The 21,144-nt window shown below is 36.9% G+C and overlaps 1 protein-coding gene across 5 annotated transcripts in view; it reads left to right on the top strand.

Moving 5' to 3' along the window:
* SENP7 (SUMO specific peptidase 7) overlaps positions 1–21,144 on the top strand; it is a 175,075-nt gene that overhangs the window by 72,424 nt on the left and 81,507 nt on the right. For 3 of the 5 annotated variants that reach the window (XM_049858316.1, XM_049858315.1, XM_049858318.1), the window contains exons 5-6: positions 2,071–2,268; positions 15,449–15,643. The exons of 1 other annotated variant lie outside the window; for it this stretch is intronic. In XM_049858316.1, the coding sequence (XP_049714273.1) occupies positions 2,071–2,268; positions 15,449–15,643 (393 nt within the window). The remainder of the gene's footprint in view (positions 1–2,070; positions 2,269–15,448; positions 15,644–21,144) is intronic. One more of the 5 variants, XM_049858317.1, reaches the window with a different exon arrangement.

Raw genomic sequence — 21,144 nt, 5'->3', positions numbered from 1 at the left:
CTTTATTCTTCTCCTTCAGTAGTGCTTTACTTGTCTAGGACCTCTTCCGTTTGCATATAAAGGTAATGATTAATTTTTCCATGTCTTTAAAGAATGTTGTTGGTATTTGGATCAGGATTGCATTGTATTTGTAAATTGCTTTCAGTAGAATTGGCATTTTCACAATGTTGAGTGTACCTATCTATGAGTACGGTATGTTTTTCCATTTGTGTAGATCTCTTTTGGTTTCTTGCAGTAGCGTTTTGTAGTTTTCTTTGTATAATCTTTTACATCCCTGGTTAGATTTATTCCTAAGTATTTTATTTTTTTAGGGCCTTTTGTAAATGGTATCGTTCGTCTGATTTCCTTTTCATCGTTCTCTTTACTGATGTATAGGAATCGAACTGATTTTTGTGTTTATCTTGTATTCTGCTACTCTGCTGAATCTTTGTTAGTCCCAGTAGTTTTCTTGTGGAGTCTTTTGAGGTTTCTATGTATAGTATCATATCATCTGCAAATAGGGACAGTTTTACTTCTTCATTACCAATTTGGATGCCTTTTATTCCTTTTTCTTGCCTTACTGCTCTAGCTAGGACTTCCAGAACCATGTTAAATAGGAGTGGTGATAAAGGCATCCTTGTCTTGTTCCTGTTCTCAAGGGCAATGTTTTCAGTCTGTCTCTGTTAAGAATGATGTTGGCTGTTGGTTTTGTATAGATGCCCTTTTTTATGTTGAGGAATTTCCCTTCTATACCTATTTTATTGAGAGTTTTTATCAGGAATGGGCATTGGACTTGGCCGAATGCCTTTTCTGCGTCAATTGAGATGATCATGTAATTCTTTTATTTTTGTCGTGAATTACATTGATTAATTTTGTGATGTTGAATCATCCTTGCATATATGGTATGTATCCTACTTGGTTGTAGTGTATTCTTTTTTTGATATGATGCGGAATTCTATTGGCTAGAATTTTGTTGAGTTTTCGCGTTTATATCATGAGAGATATTGGTCTATAATTTTGTTTTTTTGTGGTGGCTTCACCTGATTTTAGCATCACGGTTATTCTGGCTTCATAGAATGAATTCGGAAGTATCCTTTCCTTTTCTGTGTTCTGAAATAGTTTGTAGTACTGGTGTAAGCTCTTCCCTGAATGTATGATGGAATTCTCCAGTGAAGCCATCTGGGCCAGGGCTTTTTTTTGTTGGGAGTTTTTTTTTATTACCTTTTCAGTTTCTTCTCTTGTTACGGGTCTTCTCAGATTTTCAACATTATTTTTGGTAGGTAGTGTGTTTCTAGAAATTTTTCCAACAAAATAGTTTTCTGACTAAACATTTCCATTTCTTTCCAGGATTCCTCTGTTGATATTGTTTCAAGCCCACTTTGTAGCCTGTTTACTCCACTGCAGATTTCAGATTATATGCTATGATCGCAGACCTGACCACTGTTCTTCAGGTGTTGTCACAGAGTTATACTGAATGAACAGATGGGCAAAGTGAGATAAGGCAGAAAGCTGGAACTGCTTGCATTTATTAGGATCTTCCTTTTGATATTGATATTAAAATAAATGTTTTATAAAAATCTTTTAAATTGACCTATTTTTGGAAATAAGGTCAAATTAAATCTATGTACTTGAGTATGTAGGCTTAAAACTGTAGGTGATGTACCGTTGTGCCCTTAGTTTTAATAATTTTTTTCTGAATCAGCAAATACTAAAATAAGAATATTTTTATTACAGAAAGAGTTTGCCTTCGTGAGGAGATGTGCAGACATGTATTTCCTTCCACTGCTAGCAGTGCGAATAGTATAGGTGGGCTACCAGGAATCTAACAACTCTACATGGGTTTAACCACAGTTGTAGTCTGCCAAACGGAATTCTGAAGAAAATCCCAATTTAAGTAATACAGACTTTACTTTTTGATGTGTATTTGAGAATGGTTAGGCAAATTTTTTTATGTACGAGATTTACTACTCTAATTGCTTGAAGGACTGAAATTTGGAATTTCTGAAGGTTTCATTTCTTACAGTTTGTGATGAATTCATGTATTATACAATGTCTAGTATTGTGTGTATTAATTATTTATGTGTGTAACAGGCAACTCAAAGTTATGTTGACGAATGTCCTATGGACGGATTTAGGACGAAAATTCAGAAAGACCCTACCTAGAAACGATGCTAATTTATGTGATGCCACCAAGGTGCACTCAGACTCATTGCCTTCGACATCTGTTGACAACCTAGAGGCATGTCAAACATTAGAACCTCTTCACCAAAGCCTTAATTTGTCTGAAAGGTACGTTCAGTATTGATTTTGTTCAACTTACCACATTTGAAATAATACAAATCTAATACTCTGAAAAATAACATTGCTGGAAATGATCTTTAAGAAAATCTGCATTTACAGGTGCGCCCCTAGTCTAATCTGTCTGTAAGCTGACAGTATCAGTTTACACAGAGGATGGTTTGGCAGTTTATTAACTGGATTGACATGGAATTATTTCTAAAAACAAGTATCGGTGGTTCTTTTATCTTATACGTCATAATGATAATACCCATGTACTCATCTTTTTAGGAATTCATTTATGATACAAAATGAAGATGCGTATGTATACAGGTTTAGCTATAGATACTTGTTTTTTCTTCATCTTTAACATAGCTTTAAATTATTATCTGAGTTCTAACTACGTTATGAGCTTCCTTGTATTTTACATGTGTTTTTTAAAAAAGGAGATGATATTGAAATATTGCCCCTAGAATTCTATTAGTAAATATTCAGTTTAATTTTGAAAGCAAACAAGACCGATTTAGGCTTATAGTTTTAAATAGACTTGTATGTGAAGTTTGGGTCTGGAAGCTAGGAATTAGCTCTAGGGACTTATGATCTGTAACAGAGTTTTTCACTGTGTGTATTTACATTTACAGTTATAGAATTTTTTGCGGGGGGACGTAGGGAGGAAGTACTTTACTTTCACTTAGAATAATCTGCCATTACCTAGACTTTAGTTATATGGTCTGTAATTTTGAGTGACATCATATAGGTGCTTTAAGCTAAGACATAGGTAAAAACTGCTAACTTTCAACAATTAATTTTTAACTCTGTCAGAACCTCTAAACATAACGTTATGTATTAATTTTACAAAAGGACAAGTCTTTAAAAAAAAAAAGGTAAACAGATAAAAAGCTAAGTTTAATGGGATATTTCTTACTAGATCATACCTGATGTGAATTTAACTTTCTAAAGCACCTTAAATCTTGGAGTCAGACAACTTACATCAGTAACTTATGAGGTAATTTGTTCTCATTTTGCTGGATTCTATCAGTTTTCCTACTGAGCACAGGGAACTCTTTTCCTGCTGTGCTGATAAAAAAAAAAAATAAATAAAGGGGCACTTAAAGGAATGGCTCTTCCAATTCCTTTGACTCTTGTGAAAGGAAGCTTTACCATTTTGTCCTGCAAATGGTAGAGAGAAAATGCATCATTCATATGACAACAAACGCATCAGTTCCCTCACCTTATGACTGACCTTTTCCATTTAGAACAGTGTGATATTTTATTGTCTCAAAAGAATAGTTCTTACTACCAGAAATTGTTAGCCACTAGATAATATGTTACACAGCATTTACATAATGTGAAATAAAGAGCCCCCAAAATATGTGAATTTGTTTTTTTGCTGTTTTCTCTCATTTTCCTCTACTTCCTGGGTTGAATGACTTCCTTGTCCAGACCTCTTTCCCACGCTCCCAGTGTCTAAACTCAACTTGTTAAAAAATGAATGTATCATCTTTATTCTAAAAATGTGTTCTGTGTCTGAATGAATGACTCCCTCCTACATCTCATTCTTCAAATTAAAACTTGTGAATTGTCCTCAGCTCCTCTGTTTTCCTTACCCTTCGTGTGTAATCATTTACCTGTCAGTTTCTTGTCCTGTGGTTCCTTGTGTATTGGTATAAGGCTGGAAGCTCTGCCACTGGTATTTCACACACCAGCAGGGTCACCCATGGTGGACAGGTTTAGTGGAGCATCCAGACGAAGAATAAGAAGAAAGGCTTGGTGATCTACTTCAGAAAATTAGCCAAAGGAAATATTGCCTGATACAGTGCTAGAAGGCGAGCCTCCAGGTTGGAAGGAGCTTCAACTACAACCAGGGAAGAACAACCTCCTCAAAGTAGGGTCGACCTTAATGACAAACCTTCAGGACCTTCATCTGCTAGTATGGCGTGACCCAAAATGAGAAGTAAGAGCTGCAAAAATCCATTGGTAATTGGAATGTGGCATGTGCAAAGTATGAATTAAGGAGAATTGGAAGTTGTCAAAAACGAAATGAAACACTTGGAGATTGATATCCTAGGTGTTAGTGAGCTGAAATGGGTATCAGCTGTTTTGTTTGACACTCATGTGGTCTACTATGCTGGGAATGACATTATTGAAGAGGAATGGCATTGCATTCATTGTTAAAAAGAACATTTTGAGATCTATCCTGAAGTATAATGCAGTCTGTGATAGATTACTGTCCACACGCCTACAAGGAAGGTCAGTAAGTATGACTGTTCTTCAAACTTATGACAGGCCATGAGTGACAAAGGTAAACTGCTGCAATCTGAAATTGATGGAACATGCAGTCAAGGTGCATGTGTAATTACTAGTGATTGGAATGAGAAGGGTGGAAATAAAGAAGGATCTTTATTTGGAAAATATGGCTTTGATAATAGAAACAACGTCAGAGGTCCCTTGATAGAATTCTGTAGACCGATGACTTGTTCATCAGAGATACTTATTTTCAATAACATGATCAACAACTACACACATAGACCTCACTGGATGGATTACACAGTCATCAAATTGACTGTGTCCCTGTACAAAGAGATAATGGAGAAGCTTAATATCATCAGTTAAGACAGAGCCAGGGGGTGACTGTGGAACAGACCATCAATTGTTCACATGCAAGTGTAAGTTGAAGCTAAAGAAAATCAGAGCAAGTCCAAGAGAACCAAAATAGGACCTTGAACACATCTTACCTGAATTTAAAGACCACCTCAAGAATAGACCTGATGTACTGAATACTAAAGACCAAAGACCAGAAGAGTTGTGGGAAGACATCAAGGGCATCATACAGAAAAAAGGAAAAGGTCATTAAAAAAGACAGGGAAAGGGGGAAAAGAGGAGTTATTGCTTATGGAGCACTGAGTTTTGGTTTAAGGTGATGGAAAATTACATTGATTAAGGGTTGCACAGCCAATTAATAAAATTGATGTCAGTAAGTTGTACACCTGTAAAAAGTAGAATTGGCAAAGGTTATGTGATAGAGCCCTGGTGGTGCAGTTTGTAAGAGCTTGGCTGCTAACCAAAAAGGTTGGCAGTTCGAACCCACCAGTCGCTTGTTGGATACCCTGTGGGGCAGTTCTCCTCTGTTCTGTAGGGTCACTGTGAGTTGGAATCGAAATGATGGCAATGGTTTTAGTTTAATATGATGTGATAGATATAGCTGTAACAACAGCAACAAAAAAAGAGTAGCTGCTGAGCCTGCTTATGTACAACCAAACACCTCATGGGATTGAGTTTCTTGGTTTGGAGGTTTAGGGTCATGGTTTCATGGGATATCCCTGTTAAGGGCCTAATATTGTGTTTAATGCTTCTGTTGTACCCCCAAGTTTGTTATGTACTGCCTGGGGTCTTAAAAGGTTGTAAGCAGCCATCCAAGGTACAATAATTGGTCTGTATTCACCTGGAGCAACAGAGGAAGAAGAAAAGTCAGGAATAGGAGGAGGAAATGGCTGTACGGCTAACTGCCTCTGTGAGTAACTGCCTCCTTTGCCATAAGACAGAAATAACTGAATGGTGCCTGGCTACCATTACTGAATGTTTTGATGAAAGACTGTACAGAAGAGTGTTGATCAAAAGGCGGAAAATACAGAACAATTCCCATGGATTCCAGACTTCCTTGAGCCGTGGAGGCTGGGTGAACCCCTGAAACTAATGCCATGATAAAACCTCTTTTTTTCTTTTTCAGAGATTATCATTAAACCTTAAACCAAAAATATCCTGTGAAGTCTTCTTTAAACGAAACAGTAATTTAGCTTAATTAGTAAAGAATGTCTGCCTTGATCATTGTGCTGTTTTAAGAACTATTTTTATGTTATCAGACTGACAATAGCAACTCCAAAGATTAGACAGGAAACTTAAGGGCAGTGAGTTTATATTAATGGAGTAGGAACAATTTGAAAAAGAGGGTGAGAATGGTTGTACAACCTAAAGAATGTAATCAGTGTTACTGAATTGTACATGTAGAAATTATTGGTGTAAGTTTTCCTGTATATACATTCTCAACAAAAAATAAAAACAAACTAAAAAAGAACTGAAGAGAAAATTCTAGCCTGGAGTTTCATTACTGGAGGTTTCTGTGCACAAAAAATTGAATGATGCAGGAAGCGTTGAAAGAAGGTGGAAGGAATACACAGTCACTGTACCAAAAATAATTGGTCGATGTTCAGCCATTTTAAGAGGTAGCATATGTTCAAGAGCCAGTGGTGTTGAAGGAAGAAGATCAAGTTACACTGAATACATTTGTGGGAAAAAAAAAAAAAAGACTCCAGAAGTTGACCCAATACCAGTTGAGATGCCTCTGCGCTTGGATGCAACGCTGGAAATGCTCCCTGGTCTGTATCAAGAACTTTGGAAGACCTGGCCAACTGACTGGAAGAGATTCATATTTGTCCTCATTCCAAAGGATGGCAATCAGTGGAATGCATGAATTTTCAAACAATATTGTTATCGCATGCTAAGGAAATTTCGCTGAAGATAATTAAAAAATGACTGAAGCTATACGTTGACTGCCAGAAGTACAAACTCGATTCAGAAGAGTACATGGAACTAGGGATGTCATTGCTGATGTCAGATGGGTCTTTGTCGAAAGCAGAGAATACCAGAAAGATGTTTACCTGTGTTTTATCGACTATGTGAAAGCATTCTACTCTGTGGATCAAAACAAACTGTGGGTAACATTAAGAAGAATGGGAATTGAAGAACACTTTGTGTTCATATAAAACCTGTACATGGATCAAGAGGCAGTCGTTCAAGTAGAACAAGGGGCTGCTGCATGGGTTCAGATTAGAAAAGGTGTGTGACAGGGTTGTATCCTTTCACCATATTCAATCTGTATGCTGAACAAATATTTCATGAAACTGGACTATATAAAAAATTTGAGACTAGGAGAAGACTCATTAACAACCTGAGACCCATAAATGATACAACTTGCTTGCTGAAAATGAAAATGATTTGAAGCACTTAATGGTGAAGGTCGAAGACGACAGCCTTTAGTATGAATTTATACATGACCATGAAGAAAACCAAAAATTCTCACAACTGGCCTAATAAACAAACCCCCAAAACAAAACCAAACCTGTTGCCATCGAGTCAATTCTGACTCATAGAGACCCTATAGGACTGAGTAGAGCGGCCCCATGGAGTTTCTAAGGAGCAGCTGGTGGATTCAAACTGCCGACCTTTTGATTAGTAGCCGAGCTCTTAACAACTGCAACAACTAATAAACAGCATCACTATAAATGGAAAACAAACAGAAGTTGTCAGTGATTTCATTCCATTTGGATCAACAGTCAGTGTCCATGGAAGCAGCAGTCAGGAAATCAAACAACGTATTGCATTGGGCAAATCTGCTGCAATAGACATCTTTAAAATTTTAAAAAGCAAAGATGTCACTTTGATGACTAAAGTGCACCTGACCCAAGCCATAGTATTTTTAATTGCCTCATATGCATGTGAAAACAACAGAATGTAAAAAGAAGACAGAGGAATCGACACATTTGAATTGTGGTATTGGCGAAGAATATTGAAGAATATTGGACTGTCAGACGGACGAACAAATTAGTCGTAGAAGAAATATGATCAATATTAATCTTAGAAGGATGGGGAGATTTTGGCTCACTTAATTAGGACGTGCCATCAGGAAAGACCAGTTGCTAGAAAAGGACATCATATTTGGTCAAGTGGAGGGTCAGTAAAAAATGAGGGAAATCTTCAAGGAGATGGATTGACACGATAGCCGCAACAATGGACGCAAACATACCAACCCTCAGGAATATGGTGCAAGACTGGGCCATGTTTCGTTCAGAGCCAATTCTGTGGCAGCTAACAACAACAAGTTTTTATCCCTTAAATCTGTCTTAAAATTGTCTCCTCTCCATCTTTATTGCTGCTGTCTCAGTTCAAGGCCTAATAACTTTGTGCCTTTCTTTTACAGTAAGAATTTAATGGGGCTTCCTGTGTGTAGTTATTTTCTTTCTGGTTTATTGCCTATATCGTTGCCAAAGTATTCATTCTAAAAGGCAGACCTTCTTGCCACTCTAGTTTAACATCGTTTTGTGGCTCCACATAACCCTTAGGGTAATGTTCAAACTCCTTAGCTTGGCACACAAGATCATCTCATCTTTGTCTATCCCTAGCCTCATGTCTGTCCACACCTCCATATTAACACTGTGCTTCAAACTTACGGAAGCATCATTGTTTTTGTTGTGTTTTTGCCGAAAATGAAGATGATTGAAGCAGTTAATGGTGGAGGTCAAAGACTACAGCCCTTAGTATGAATTATGCATTATCACGAAGACTGAAAATTCCCACAAATGGACTAATGAACAAAACCAAAAAAGCAAAACCAAACCTGTTGTCATTGAGTTGATTCCGACTCGTAGCGACCCTATAGGACAGGGCGGAACTTCCCCATAAGGTTTACAAGGAGCAGCTGGTGGATTTGAACTGCTGACCTTTTGGTCAGCAGCCTGAGGTCTTAACCACTGCACCACTAGGGCTCTGAAGTGTTACTACCTCACTCAATGTTTAATGCTGTTTTATGCCTCTGAGCTCATACTGTTTGTTCTCTTATTCTGGAAAGAATCCCCCTTTTCCGTTTTATTGATTTCTATTGGTTTTTAATATTGAGCTCCCTTGTTACCTTCTTGGGAAGCTTTCCTTGATTCCACTCTCCCAAATCTGTATGTGATCCCTTTCTTTGTCTTCCAAAGCAGCTTATTCATACATCACAGCACTCATCACACTATTTTGTGGTTTTCTGTTTCTCCCTCCCTGACAGGAAGCTTCATGACGGCGGGGACCACATTTTATTTCCTCTTCTTTCTTTATTCCAGGTACATGGCACAGTACTGGGCACATACTGAATGCTCAGTAAATGTTCATGGAATAAAGGAGTTTGCTTCTTGTTAGATTTACACCTCCAGACTCTGACTGAAATTGGAGCCTTGGCGGCGCAGTGGTTAAGCGTTTGGCTGCTAATCAAATCAAAACCAATAATTTGCTCTGTAATTTTGGTGATAAGTAGGAAAAGAGAAATTATAAGTTTCAAATAAGGAAATTGGAGAACTCTTGGGGTATGACTTTGGATGGGTAGCTTCTGTCTGAGACTTACTGTCTGGAATAAAGCTTTCTTCAATCCCGTATTAACTTTGATGTGAGGCTTTTTGTTTTATATTCATTCTTATCTAGGTAGAAATTAATTATTTCAGGAGGATGAAAGGGAGAACATTTATTTTTGGTTTTCCATTTTATCTTTAGATTTTATTTTATTTTTTTTTATTGAGAAAAGCAAAACTATTCAGTCCCAGAAATGGCTTTTTATTAGTAATTTTATTTGCGGTCTGAGACCTAAAGGTCGTGATCTAAACACTTCCTTTTTTATGTGAGAGCAATTTGGCCTTTTAATTTCTGAATAAGATTGAAAATAAGAAAAATAAAAAACATGTTAAATCAATCTTGTTAAATACTGAAGAGAAGGGTCAAGAGTTTTAGAGATGTCAAACTAGCAGTATTTGGAACGCACAGATTTCTTTTCAAATAAGTAAATCATATTTTAGTCATGTTCTATCTCCATATGTAATTTTGTCTGTTCTCCTGGGGGGAAATTGCCAAGCATTTGTAAACTTTGATCAATAGGCAAGACGGGGGCATAGGTACGAGATTTTGGAGAGGATAAACCATCTTCCTTCTGCCTTCAATCAGTTGACACCAGAGATTGTTAGAGAAATACGTAAGAGGGGCAGTATGTCCATAGTCTATTATGAAGAGTTAGCTCCTAGTTTTTGGAATTCCCCCAAGTGGTGTAATTACGTTTATTAATTTCTTTTTACATTTGCATATGTTCGAAGTTTTAAAAAGTTGCATATTCCAGATATTGTAATGATAAAACCTTTGTATACTGCAGTATTTCCATCACCTTAAAATGTCTTTAAACCAGTAATATTATAGTTGAGTGATAATTTATTACTTAAAATTTAGATTAGTAAAAGAAAAGGGCAAATTTAGAAAATCTATGAATCTCCATAAGAAATTTATTCAAAAATTAATTTTTTTCTCTATATAGCTTTAAACACTGATGTAAAAAGTGTATTTTGAATTATATCTCCTAGGACAAGAGTGAATTTATGAGAACCCAAAGTGTCACATAACACAATTTTACAAAGACATAAATCTAGAATTACAACAAAATGAAAACTAAATTAGTGTTATATATTTTTTTGCTTACTTTATTATAGCTTTTTTACCACATGTGGTTATATTTTAACAAGGACCTCATTTCTTAAAAAGATTTCATGTCTTAGCTCTTAGCAGTTTTTCAAAGCTCCTCTCCTCATTTATTAAATTATTTGAACTTCACTGTTTAACATCTGTGTGAAACTCGGTGAGATGGATTGACATCTTGCTACTAAAAAAAAAAAAAAAAGCAGGGGGAAAAAAAAACTGTTGCCATCGAGTAGATTCTGACTCAGAGGAACCCCGAATTTGTAATTGAGAAAATTAATGGCCAGATAGAGTAACCATGCAGAGATAAAATCAGTAAATGATACTACTTCTTAGGCCAGTTTACTTTCTGCCGCATCTCATGGCATTTCAAATTCGTTCCTTTACTGAGCTGTCATACTTTTTGCCATCATTTTCTGCTTTGTTTTAGCATATTTATTAAGTTCTGCAGTATGATTTCATAACGTCAGTAAAGTTAAGCAGTTCTGTTTTGCTTACTGATATTGTTTAAATACTTAAGCAAAACAGATTGGTTAGGCTATGTGAAATGATTAAAATAGTATGAGAGGTGAAATACATACCTTCATATATTCTTTGTAAAATTCAGAATTATTTTAAATTCTGGCTAGCCTTGGAATTTCCATGGCAGTGCTAATTTATGTAGTTGTACTCCAAAAGACACATTTAGGTATTATGGACTTACCTGTGACTTTATAGATTTGCATTCTGTAAGACTGTCACCCAGAGCTTTGTTTCTTCAGTGTACTGCAACTGAATAAGTTGTAAATAGTTAATAAAAGGTGTTTGAGCTATGGCTTCGTCTTAGGAAGAGCTGGGCATACTGTAGACATTGCTAACTATTCAGTTATAAACTTTTCTAATAGAATATTACTTTCATCAAGATTGTAGAGCGTAATAAATTACAATTATCACTGTATTTGAAAGGATAGTTCATAATTTTCAGCAAGATTTAAAAAACAAAGTGGGTTTCTGTTTATTGTATGCTTACTGTATGTGCTAACTGCTTTACATCTATTATTTCATTTAATCCTAAGAACGCCATGTGGTAGGTATTATTCTTTCCATTTGAGAGATGAGATAAAGGGTAAGAGACACATTACAGTAGGTAACTTTTGTCCAAGGTTATATAGGTATTAGGCGGTGAAACCAGAACCTGAGCCTGAGTTTGCCTGATTCCAGAGCCCTTGTTTTTAACTATACTGCTTCTCTTTACATTTGCATTCTTCTTTTTTCTCAACAGCTTATTTCTTTTCTTCTACTTAAAAAAAAAATTTTTCACTCTTCTGAAATTAATTTTTCTCATCAGTAGATTAGGAATTGAACTTTATTTTTAATCCCTTCTAGTTCTAAAATTCCATGGTACTCTGTGACCTAGATAGGTATGATTCATTATTGTGAAGAATACATCCTTATTCATTAAAGTTCTACTTGCTTTTCAATGTTTTCCCTGTGACATTTGTCACATAGTAACAGACTGCTCCCCTTATTGAAAGATACTATGGTAGACATGCTGAGATAATTCCCTGAACTTTCTGAGAGCTTCAGAAGCCCTGGAGGGCTCTGGTGCTTTAGGGATGCAGGTTCTAGTGCAGTTTGGTATGTAAAATCTCCTTTTCAGATGGTTTTGGTTGAATTAAAAAATTTTGAAATTTTTCTCTTAGGAAACATTTTTAACTTAAATGGCCTTGTTTATTCTCCCAGGTTATTATTTTTATTTCTAGCCTTTTTCTTTGTTCACAATCCAGCAGAAAAACAAACCATACAGGAATATGGTCAACATTTACAATTTTCTCTTTCCTTGTTGATATTTATACTGCCTTTTTGTCAAATGTTATCCTTAACGCTTTGTACAGGACTAACCTATGAACTCCAACACCTGTTTTCATGAGACATCTTTTTTTAGGGACCCAACATTTTAAACATTTTAACAGAACTCAGTGATAGTTGACATTTCTTTGATGTGTCTCCTTATGTGCCCCCAAGTTTTCACTCTACCCAAATATTGCAGATTTTTGGATTATTTTTATTATGAGCAGTATTTTAGAATTCAATAGTGATACCATAAACAGTAAAAACTAAACCAGTTTCATTGACTCGATTCTGACTCATGGTGACCCCGTGGGCTTCAGAGCAGAACTTCAATAGCTGTGACCTTTCGGAAGTAGATTGCAAGGCCTTTCTTTTGAGGTGCCCTCCTGGTGGATTCAAATCACCAACCTTTGAGTTGATAAACAAAAACAAACAAACCCGTTGCTGTGGAGTCAGTTCTGATGCATGGTGACCCCATGCCTTACGGAGTAGAACTGCCCTGTAGGGCTTTCTTGGTTATAATCTTAGTGGAAGCAGATTGGCAGGCCTTTCTTTCACGGTACTGCCGGCTGGATTTGAATTGCTGACCTGTAGGTTAGCGGCCTAGCGCTACTGTTTGCACCACCTAGGGACCTTTGTAGGCGAGTGCCTAACCATTTGCGCCACCCACAGATGCTCATAAAAAGAGTATATTGTTAATTCTTAAAAATGAGTTCTCAGTTTATCAGTCTTTCAGCACTTAAAAATAATATTTATACTAAAATATTCACCTAGAAAAAATGGTTCTAACATGAATGAAATTCTCTCTGCTTATATTTTTTCTGTATTTTTCCTAAAGTATTGAGAACCACAGTTGTTTTCTTCAGCGGTTCATTTCATAGTAATAACTAGTGTGAGGCTAGGTGACAGAAATCTTGAGATTCCTTATTGATCTTACGTTGCCCTTATTCCCACTTTTAATCCAGTATCTTCAAGGAGAGTTTTGTTAGGGATCAAGGATGATACAAGGGAGACAGTAATAAATAGGGTCCTGAGAGATTTAAATGTTACAAGGAGGTAGAAAAATAGCTCTGCTCTGACTTCACAATTAGAGTGTACTAGGGGGCAGACTTTCTTTCCCTTCTTTCTTCTCACATAAACTCTAAGTTTAGGGAGCTATATTTAATGTTAGCCATTTTTTTTTTCTTTTTATTGTTTTTAGATCAGATGTCTTATCTAATCATTGCAACATCTTTTTATGGTGATAGTGCTAGAAATGAATATTTTTTCAGGATTTCCCGAAGTATATAGGGAAAAGCTCCGTTATCTGGAATCCTTTGTGTGGCAAGCTAGTTTTGAGGATACAGTATAATGGAATAAAACAAACAAAGCAGCCAAAAGATAATAGGCCAGGTTCTTCCAGGAAGAGCTACTTATACTTGAACAAGCCATTTAACTTCTCTGAATTTTTGGTTCTCTGTGTTTATAATGGAAACCCTGGTGGCATAGTGGTTAAGTGCTACGGCTGCTAACCAAAGGGACAGCAGTTCGAATCCACCAGGCGCTCCTTGGAAACTCTACGGGGCAGTTCTGCTCTGTCCTATAGGGTTGCTATGAGTTGGAATCAACTCAGTGGCACTGGGTTTGGTTTTTGGTTTGATGTTTATAATAAAGAGAAGGACTAAATAACTTTAAAGCTCTCCTTACGATCTGAAATTCTGTGATTCATAATTATCTCAAATCTAGTGAAAAGAACATTCTGAAACCTAGTGCATCTATGTAGTGAAAATAAAGAGCACCTCTAAGTACTGCAACAATTGTAGCTAACAAGAAAGTTCACATTTCTCACTTAAAGTACTCAGGCCCTTTCTGAAGGTATAAAATATAGTAACAACTAAAAAATCACAATAATTGGGGTTAGGCTAGTCATTTCAGTGCCAAATAGCAGCCTTGAGGGTATCATTGTAGTGTGGCAAAATACACCAGCTTTTGTTCATAATAACAACCGGTTAACCAAGGTGGTATAAATGGTTTGCCCTTGGTTACTAACCTTAAAGTGATCAACTGCGAACTGAAAGGTCCGTGGCTCAAAACCACCAGTGGCTCCACGGGAGAAAGATGTGGCACTTTGCTTTCATAGAAACTTAAAGCTTTGGAAACCCTGTGGGGTCGCTATGAGTTAGAATTGATAGTGGGTTTGGTTTTTGGTTTTTACTAATCTAAAGGTAAGCTGTTTGAATCCATTCAGTGGTGCCATGGACAAAGGCCTGGCAGTCTGCTTCTGTGAAGATTACAGCCAAGAAAACCTTATGGAGCAGTTCTACTCTGTAACACACGGGGTCACCGTGAATCACAGTTGACAGCAGCAGGTTAGGTTTTTTTTGTTGTTGGTATCCAAGAAAAGATTACATTACCCTTTTCTGTTTAAGAAGACCTCAGGAATTTATAGTACATTTTATACAAACCCTACCAGTGTAAAAAGGTTTGCAGCTTTAAAAATACACTCTAATTTCCTACACATTTAACTTATTGACTCTTTCCCCAGTGGTATTATATAAATTACATACACTACCATCAGTATATGTGCTGTTTTCATAAGGAATCTGTTGTTGCCGTAGATGCAATCTGAGTGATATCTTCTTGTTGGATTTAGCGTTTGTTATTTTCCAATGATGTAATTGTTTGTATGTAATTGTTTATTGAGGAACTTTCTGTTGAAGAGAATAACAAAGCTTTCTTGAATTGGTCAGTTTAATTTTGCACTTACCTCTGTTTTGAACAGCTACTGGAAAAGAAAAAGAGTGCATTTTTTAAGAAAAATTGGTCAAAATTTTATGTACCCAAAAGCATTTAGTACAGTTTTAAAACTGGCTACTTGTTAAAGTCTGATTGTAGTTGTAGGTTAATCTTTGCCAATTTATAAGAAAGAAGTACTTCTAGAAACATAAAAAAGAATGTGTTTATCTAGATTTTTGAGTGTTCATTGGTTGATTTCTAGAGTGTTACAGTTCTAATCTCTTACTTGTGCTAAGAAGAAAATGTTTGAAAATTCAGCTTCCTAGAATACATGTTTTCACTGAAAACTTCAGTACAGTACAGTGTTTGTTGTTCTGTGTGACAGGATACCCAGAGTTATATTGACGAATGTCCTGGGAACGGAGTTAGGAAGAAAATACATACAGACCCTACCTGTAACTGAGGCCAGTTTGGGTGATACAGACAACTTGCAATCAGAGCAACTTTCCTCATCACCTGATGGCAACCTAGAATCTTGTCAAAATCTAAATCCTCCCAAGAGATGTTTTTTATCTGAAAGGTATGTTTAGTGATAACTTTACTCAAAATAAATATTATACTTACTCTCATGAGCCCTCCCCATTATTTTCCCACAGATACGTTATTGCTAAACATGAAGTAAATGTACTCTGATGGCTGCTGTGGCTTGTCCCCTCTGGTGGGTGGCATGGCTGTCATTACCAACAGTCCATCACTAATAACAGTTTCTAAAAGTATTGGACACTTTACATTTTGGGAAAATGGATGCAGACTCTTAATGAAAATTTAGTTACCTATTTCAATATTCCAGTTTCTTAATCTGTTATAATTGAAATCCATACCCCGATATCTGTTGCTATATTCTTACCGTCTTCCCTGCCCTGTCCATCCATCTGTTCGCCTGTCTATCTATCCAGTTATCCATCTTGTCTTGTTTACTGTTCTACCTCGGATTCTAACATGTACCTGACAATACTCACTAAATATTTATTGAATGAATAACTGAATGCATTCCTCACAAACATGGTTTGACAGAGCTGAATTCCGTTAACAAACACAGCCTACTATGTCAGAAATGCATAAATCTAAAGTCACCTTTGTTTTAAGCTCTAGGAGAGGCCCGTGTGGGCAACAGAAGTACTCAGTAGTCAAGTAGGAATTTGTGGAAAAAGGTTAGGGGATGGTTAGTAAATACCAGTAGATCGTTTAACTCATTTAACTTTTGTTTCTCCTGAACTCCTGAAGCTTCTTTTTCTGTTTTTCTACTTTCAGTCTGTAGAATAAAGAGTTTTGATCCGAGTAAAAAATTGACCTTAAATTTTTTCCCCATGAACCATCCAAAGGAATTTTCCAGTTTGTATTTCTCTCATAAACCTGGCTACATTGAAGACCATTTATAGTTACCTCTTTAAAGATTTACTACTAATTTCTTATACTTCTAACACATCTTATTTTTATAAACTCTATTTTTTATGAACTTCTGAATTTTTCTCCTTTTGGCAAATATTTTATGTTTTCACCTAGGTTTCTTTTAGTGAATTATCCGTGGCCATTTTAAATTTATACTTTTATTAGATCTCTTTCTAAGTTTGCTGAAGAAAATGAGAGTTTCAGTGGCATTACCTAGTTACTAAATTTAATGAAAAGTTGGATATATTAGAAATGTATTTATCATATTATGTTGTAGGTGTTTGTTTTTGCCACCTCTGCTAGACCCTGGTTTTTTACTTGAGAAGAGGTATCATGTCTTATTTTCCTTTATACTCAGTGCTTAGCTCAGTGCGTAATGAATTTCGTACACTTAGGTTAATGTTCATGCTATTTAACCTTGCTGTTTAGTTTCCTGAGTTGTAAAAAGAGAAATGATTTTGAATGTCCTTTCTACCTCACAGAATTGTTGTATTATTTCTTTATATCCCGTATGTGAGAATTCTTTGTACCTATATATTACAATATTATGCAAATGAAAATATAAGGAAAGTAACTTATGATGATGTACCATTGCCATGGAACTCAAGTGACATCAAAGCACATTCATGCTGTTATGGGAAGTAGCACTATTGTGAAGATTCTGTGAAAATATTGAATTGCCTGTATTTTTCAGACTTTATACCAATCTGAGCTGAGGTTTAATAATAATAGGTATAAAATTTCTGGCTGTTCCCAGCCAGAGTATATTCTGTGGGATTTCTGGCTCTCCTCAAGCCATTTCTAAACAGTTCTGGAAATTTCCAGGAGGTATTTGATGTGGGCCCTGAAAATTCATTCTCTTGGTGGCAGTTTTCTTTGACTTTTACTTTTGGAAGAAGCATAAACTTTGGAGCCACACAGCTAAGTTCAGATCTTAACCGTACAGCTCACATGCTGACTTGCCTTGGGCAAGTTACTTATCTTTAAATCTAGGATAATAATACACACTTTATAGTATTATTCTACAGATTTAAGGAGACTGCTATGTAAAGTTCTTAGTAAAGTGCCTGGGATATAACAGCTGACTAATAAGTAATAGTCATTATTTGTATGTCTCTTGTCGCTACTGCTATCGAAAGCCATTAAAGGCTGTTGCTATAGTTGATGCTTGTCTTAGTCGTCTAGTGCTGCCATAACAGAAGTACCACAAGTGGATGGCTTTAACAAAGAGAAATTTATTTTCTCACAGTCTGGTAGGCTACAAGTCCAAATTCAGGGCATCGGCTCCAGGGGAAGTCTTTCTGTCTCTGTTGGCTCTGGAGGAAGGTCCTTGTCCTCAATCTTCCCCCGGTCGAGGAGCTTCTCAGGCGCAGGGACCCCGCGTCCAAGGGACGCGCTCTGCTCCTGGTGCTACTTTCTTGGTGGTATGAGGTCCCCAACTCTTTGCTAGCTTCCCTTTCCTTTTTACCTCTTAAGAGATAAAAGGTGGTGCAGGCCACACCCCAGGGAAACTCCCTTTACCTTGGATCAGGGAGGTGACTTGAGTAAGGGTGGTGTTACAATCCCACCCTAATCCTCTCAACATAAAATTACAATCACAAAATGGAGGACAACCACAGAGTAATGGGAATCATGGCCTAACCAAGTTGATACACGTATTTTTGGGGGGACATAATTCAATCCATGACAACGCTACTGAAGCCATTTGTGCTGAGGCTGTTGATGTCTGATCCTGAAATCACGGCTACCGCTGTTGCCATTACCAGTGTTGCCAAGGCTTGTCACAGCATATCAGCATCACCATTTGGTTTAAAGAGGAATATTACTCTCCTTGGAGTGTCTGGGTGGTGCAAACGGCTAATAGGCTTAGCTGCTAACTGAAAGGTTGGAGGTTTGAGTTCACCCAGAGGCACCTTGGAAGAAAGACCTAGTGATCTACTTCTGAAAAATCAGCCATTGAAAATCCTACAGAGCGCAGTTCTATTCTGATAGACGCTGGTTCACTATGAGCTGGAATTGACTTGATGGCAGCTGGTGTTGGCTCTGCTTAAATGAGGCTTTAGTTCTCTCTTCCCTTAAAGTGAATTTGTTCTGAGCAGAATCCAGGGTGTCCATGAAAATAGACACCAAGTATGGCCATCACTTCAAGAGATTTGCCCCAGTAGAACTGAAATAAATATAGGACGAACACAGGGTAGGCTCAGAATGGGACTCCTGCTGTATCCAACCTCCTCCTAGCCTGCCCATCTCAAAATTAGGAAGAGTGAACAAAAATTTAGATCTTTTGAGACCAAACCAAAAACCCACTGCCGTCGAGTCAGTTCCACCTCATAGTGATTGTATAGGACAGAGGAGTACTGCCTGATAGAGTTTCCAAGATTGTAAATTTTTATGAAAGCAGACTGCCACATCTTTCTCCCTCAGAGCGACTGGTGGGTTCAAACTGCCAACCTTTTGGTTAGCAGCTGAATGCCTTAAGCACTGTGCCACCAGGGCTCCTAGATCTTTTGAGAAGGAGACTGATGCTGATGCTCTAACGTTATTGTTATTGTACAGAATTTGATAAATGTGCCAACTCTTATTAGGAACATACCAAAGTCAGGTAGCAACTCGTGAAATTGGTGGGTTGAAAAATGAAGGCTATGACTGTGGACACTGAGGAGGGTTCTGCTGAAATCGAGCCCTTGATCATGCAGATTGAAGAATATCATACAAAAGACTAAAAGTCTTGCTTTAGCCACTTAGCCCGAACAACTGAGACAACTTCAGTGTTCAGAACTGTTATTGATAATAACAGACAACCTGAATGAAATTATGTGTGTGTGGGGGGAGGGGGGAGGGCAACTTTAAATCAGATATCAAACAATGATAGAAAATACCAAGGGTGAGCAGAAAATTCAAGTTAAAATGGTCTCTTTGAAGTAGCGTATTTATTTTTTCCCAGATGACAGTTTTTATTTAACATTGTTATTAGGTGCAGTTGAGTCTATTTCAACTCATAGTGACCGCATATGACAGTAGACAGGGTTTTCTAGGCGGTAATCTTTATAGGGGAGCCCTGTTGGTGCAGTGGTTAAGAGCTCGGCTGCTAACCAAAAGGCCAGCAGTTTCAATCCACCAGCTGCTCCTTGGAAACCCTATAGGGCATTTCTACTCTGTCCTGTAGGGTCACTATGAGTTGGAATCAACTTGACAGCAGTGGGTTTGGTTTTTTCGGTTTTAATTTTCACAGGAGGAGGACACCAGGTCTTTCTCTCAAGGAGCCTCTTGGCGGATTGGAACTGCCAATTTTTTGGTTAGCAGCCTAGCGCTTAACCAGGACCACTCCTTGGACACCCTGTGGGGCAGGTCTGTCTTATAGGGTTGCTGTGAATCGGAGTCGACTGGATGGCACCAGCATTTCTACCATTAATTTATTAAGCTTTTATTACTCCTATACCACTTTCTAACATTTACTAAATCTTTACTACACTTTCTAACATTTACTAAATCATTACTATAGTGTGCTAACCTGTTTAGTACAGGTTTGAATTGCAGCTGTGTTGTCCTGGGCAGTTTGCTTAACTTTACTGCATCTCAGTTTTCCTCATCTGTAAAATGAGGTAAGGCTTAGGTATGCTGGAGAAGTAAATAAAAAAATGTGTGTGAAACGTCTACAGGCTTCAGTAAGTGAGAGCGTTTGTCGTTTAATTTTTAAACGAGTATTTTAAAATATTGTCACTTGTTAACAATAATTCCATTGTGAAATATTTAAATAGTAGATAACGTAAGTCATTCATTGATTCCATTTTGCAGTGATAACACTGTTAATAGTTTGTTTTTATATACATATGTTTTCATCTATAAATGTCACACACACACAAATACACGCAAATATACACACATATGGTGGTACAAATGGTTAGTCACTGGACTACTAAACAAAAGGCTGGTCGTTCAGACCTACCCAGACAGGCCTGGTGATCAGCTTCCGAAAGGTCACAACCTTGAAAACTCCGTGGGGCAGTTTTACTTTGCACACGTGGGGTTGCCATGAGTTGGAATCGATTCAACAACTAACAGCAAATACACACACAGACGCTTATGCTGTTTTACATAAATGACATCATACTGTTAAGTACTGTTCCAGAATTACCTTTTCTTTTTTAATTTGATAACTTTTCACATCAGTACATAGAGATTTACTATATCTTTTTTTTTTTTTTAAGTGTACTTCCTTATGAGTGGACATTGAGAATATTTTGCACTTTTTGTCTATATCAGTGTTTTATAGCAAGGGGCCTATATATGTGTGTCTTAACGTATTCTAGTAAATCCTTGTAATGCCATTATCTTATATTCTAAACAGAACTAGGTTTTACCATTTAAAAAAATTGTTTACAGTCTATAGGCAGAAATAAATATAATTGTTTTAATTAAAAAAATTAGTGAAGATGTTTTTTGTATTTTGAATATGAGTTCTCTACTTAGTCTTTGCCCATATTGGGGTGTTCATTTGTTTCTTATTGATTTGTAGAACTCTTATTAAATATATGAACTCTTTGTTATATGTTGTTTTAGTTTCCTAATGCTACTGTAACAAAAATACCACAACTGGGTAGTTTTAGAGATCAAAAATTTATTGTCTCACAG

This window comes from Elephas maximus, chromosome 18, assembly GCF_024166365.1.
Source record: "Elephas maximus indicus isolate mEleMax1 chromosome 18, mEleMax1 primary haplotype, whole genome shotgun sequence".
NCBI lineage: Eukaryota > Metazoa > Chordata > Mammalia > Proboscidea > Elephantidae > Elephas > Elephas maximus.
The sequence above is the reverse complement of the archived record's forward strand: the minus strand, read 5'-3'. Positions and strand labels throughout refer to the sequence as shown.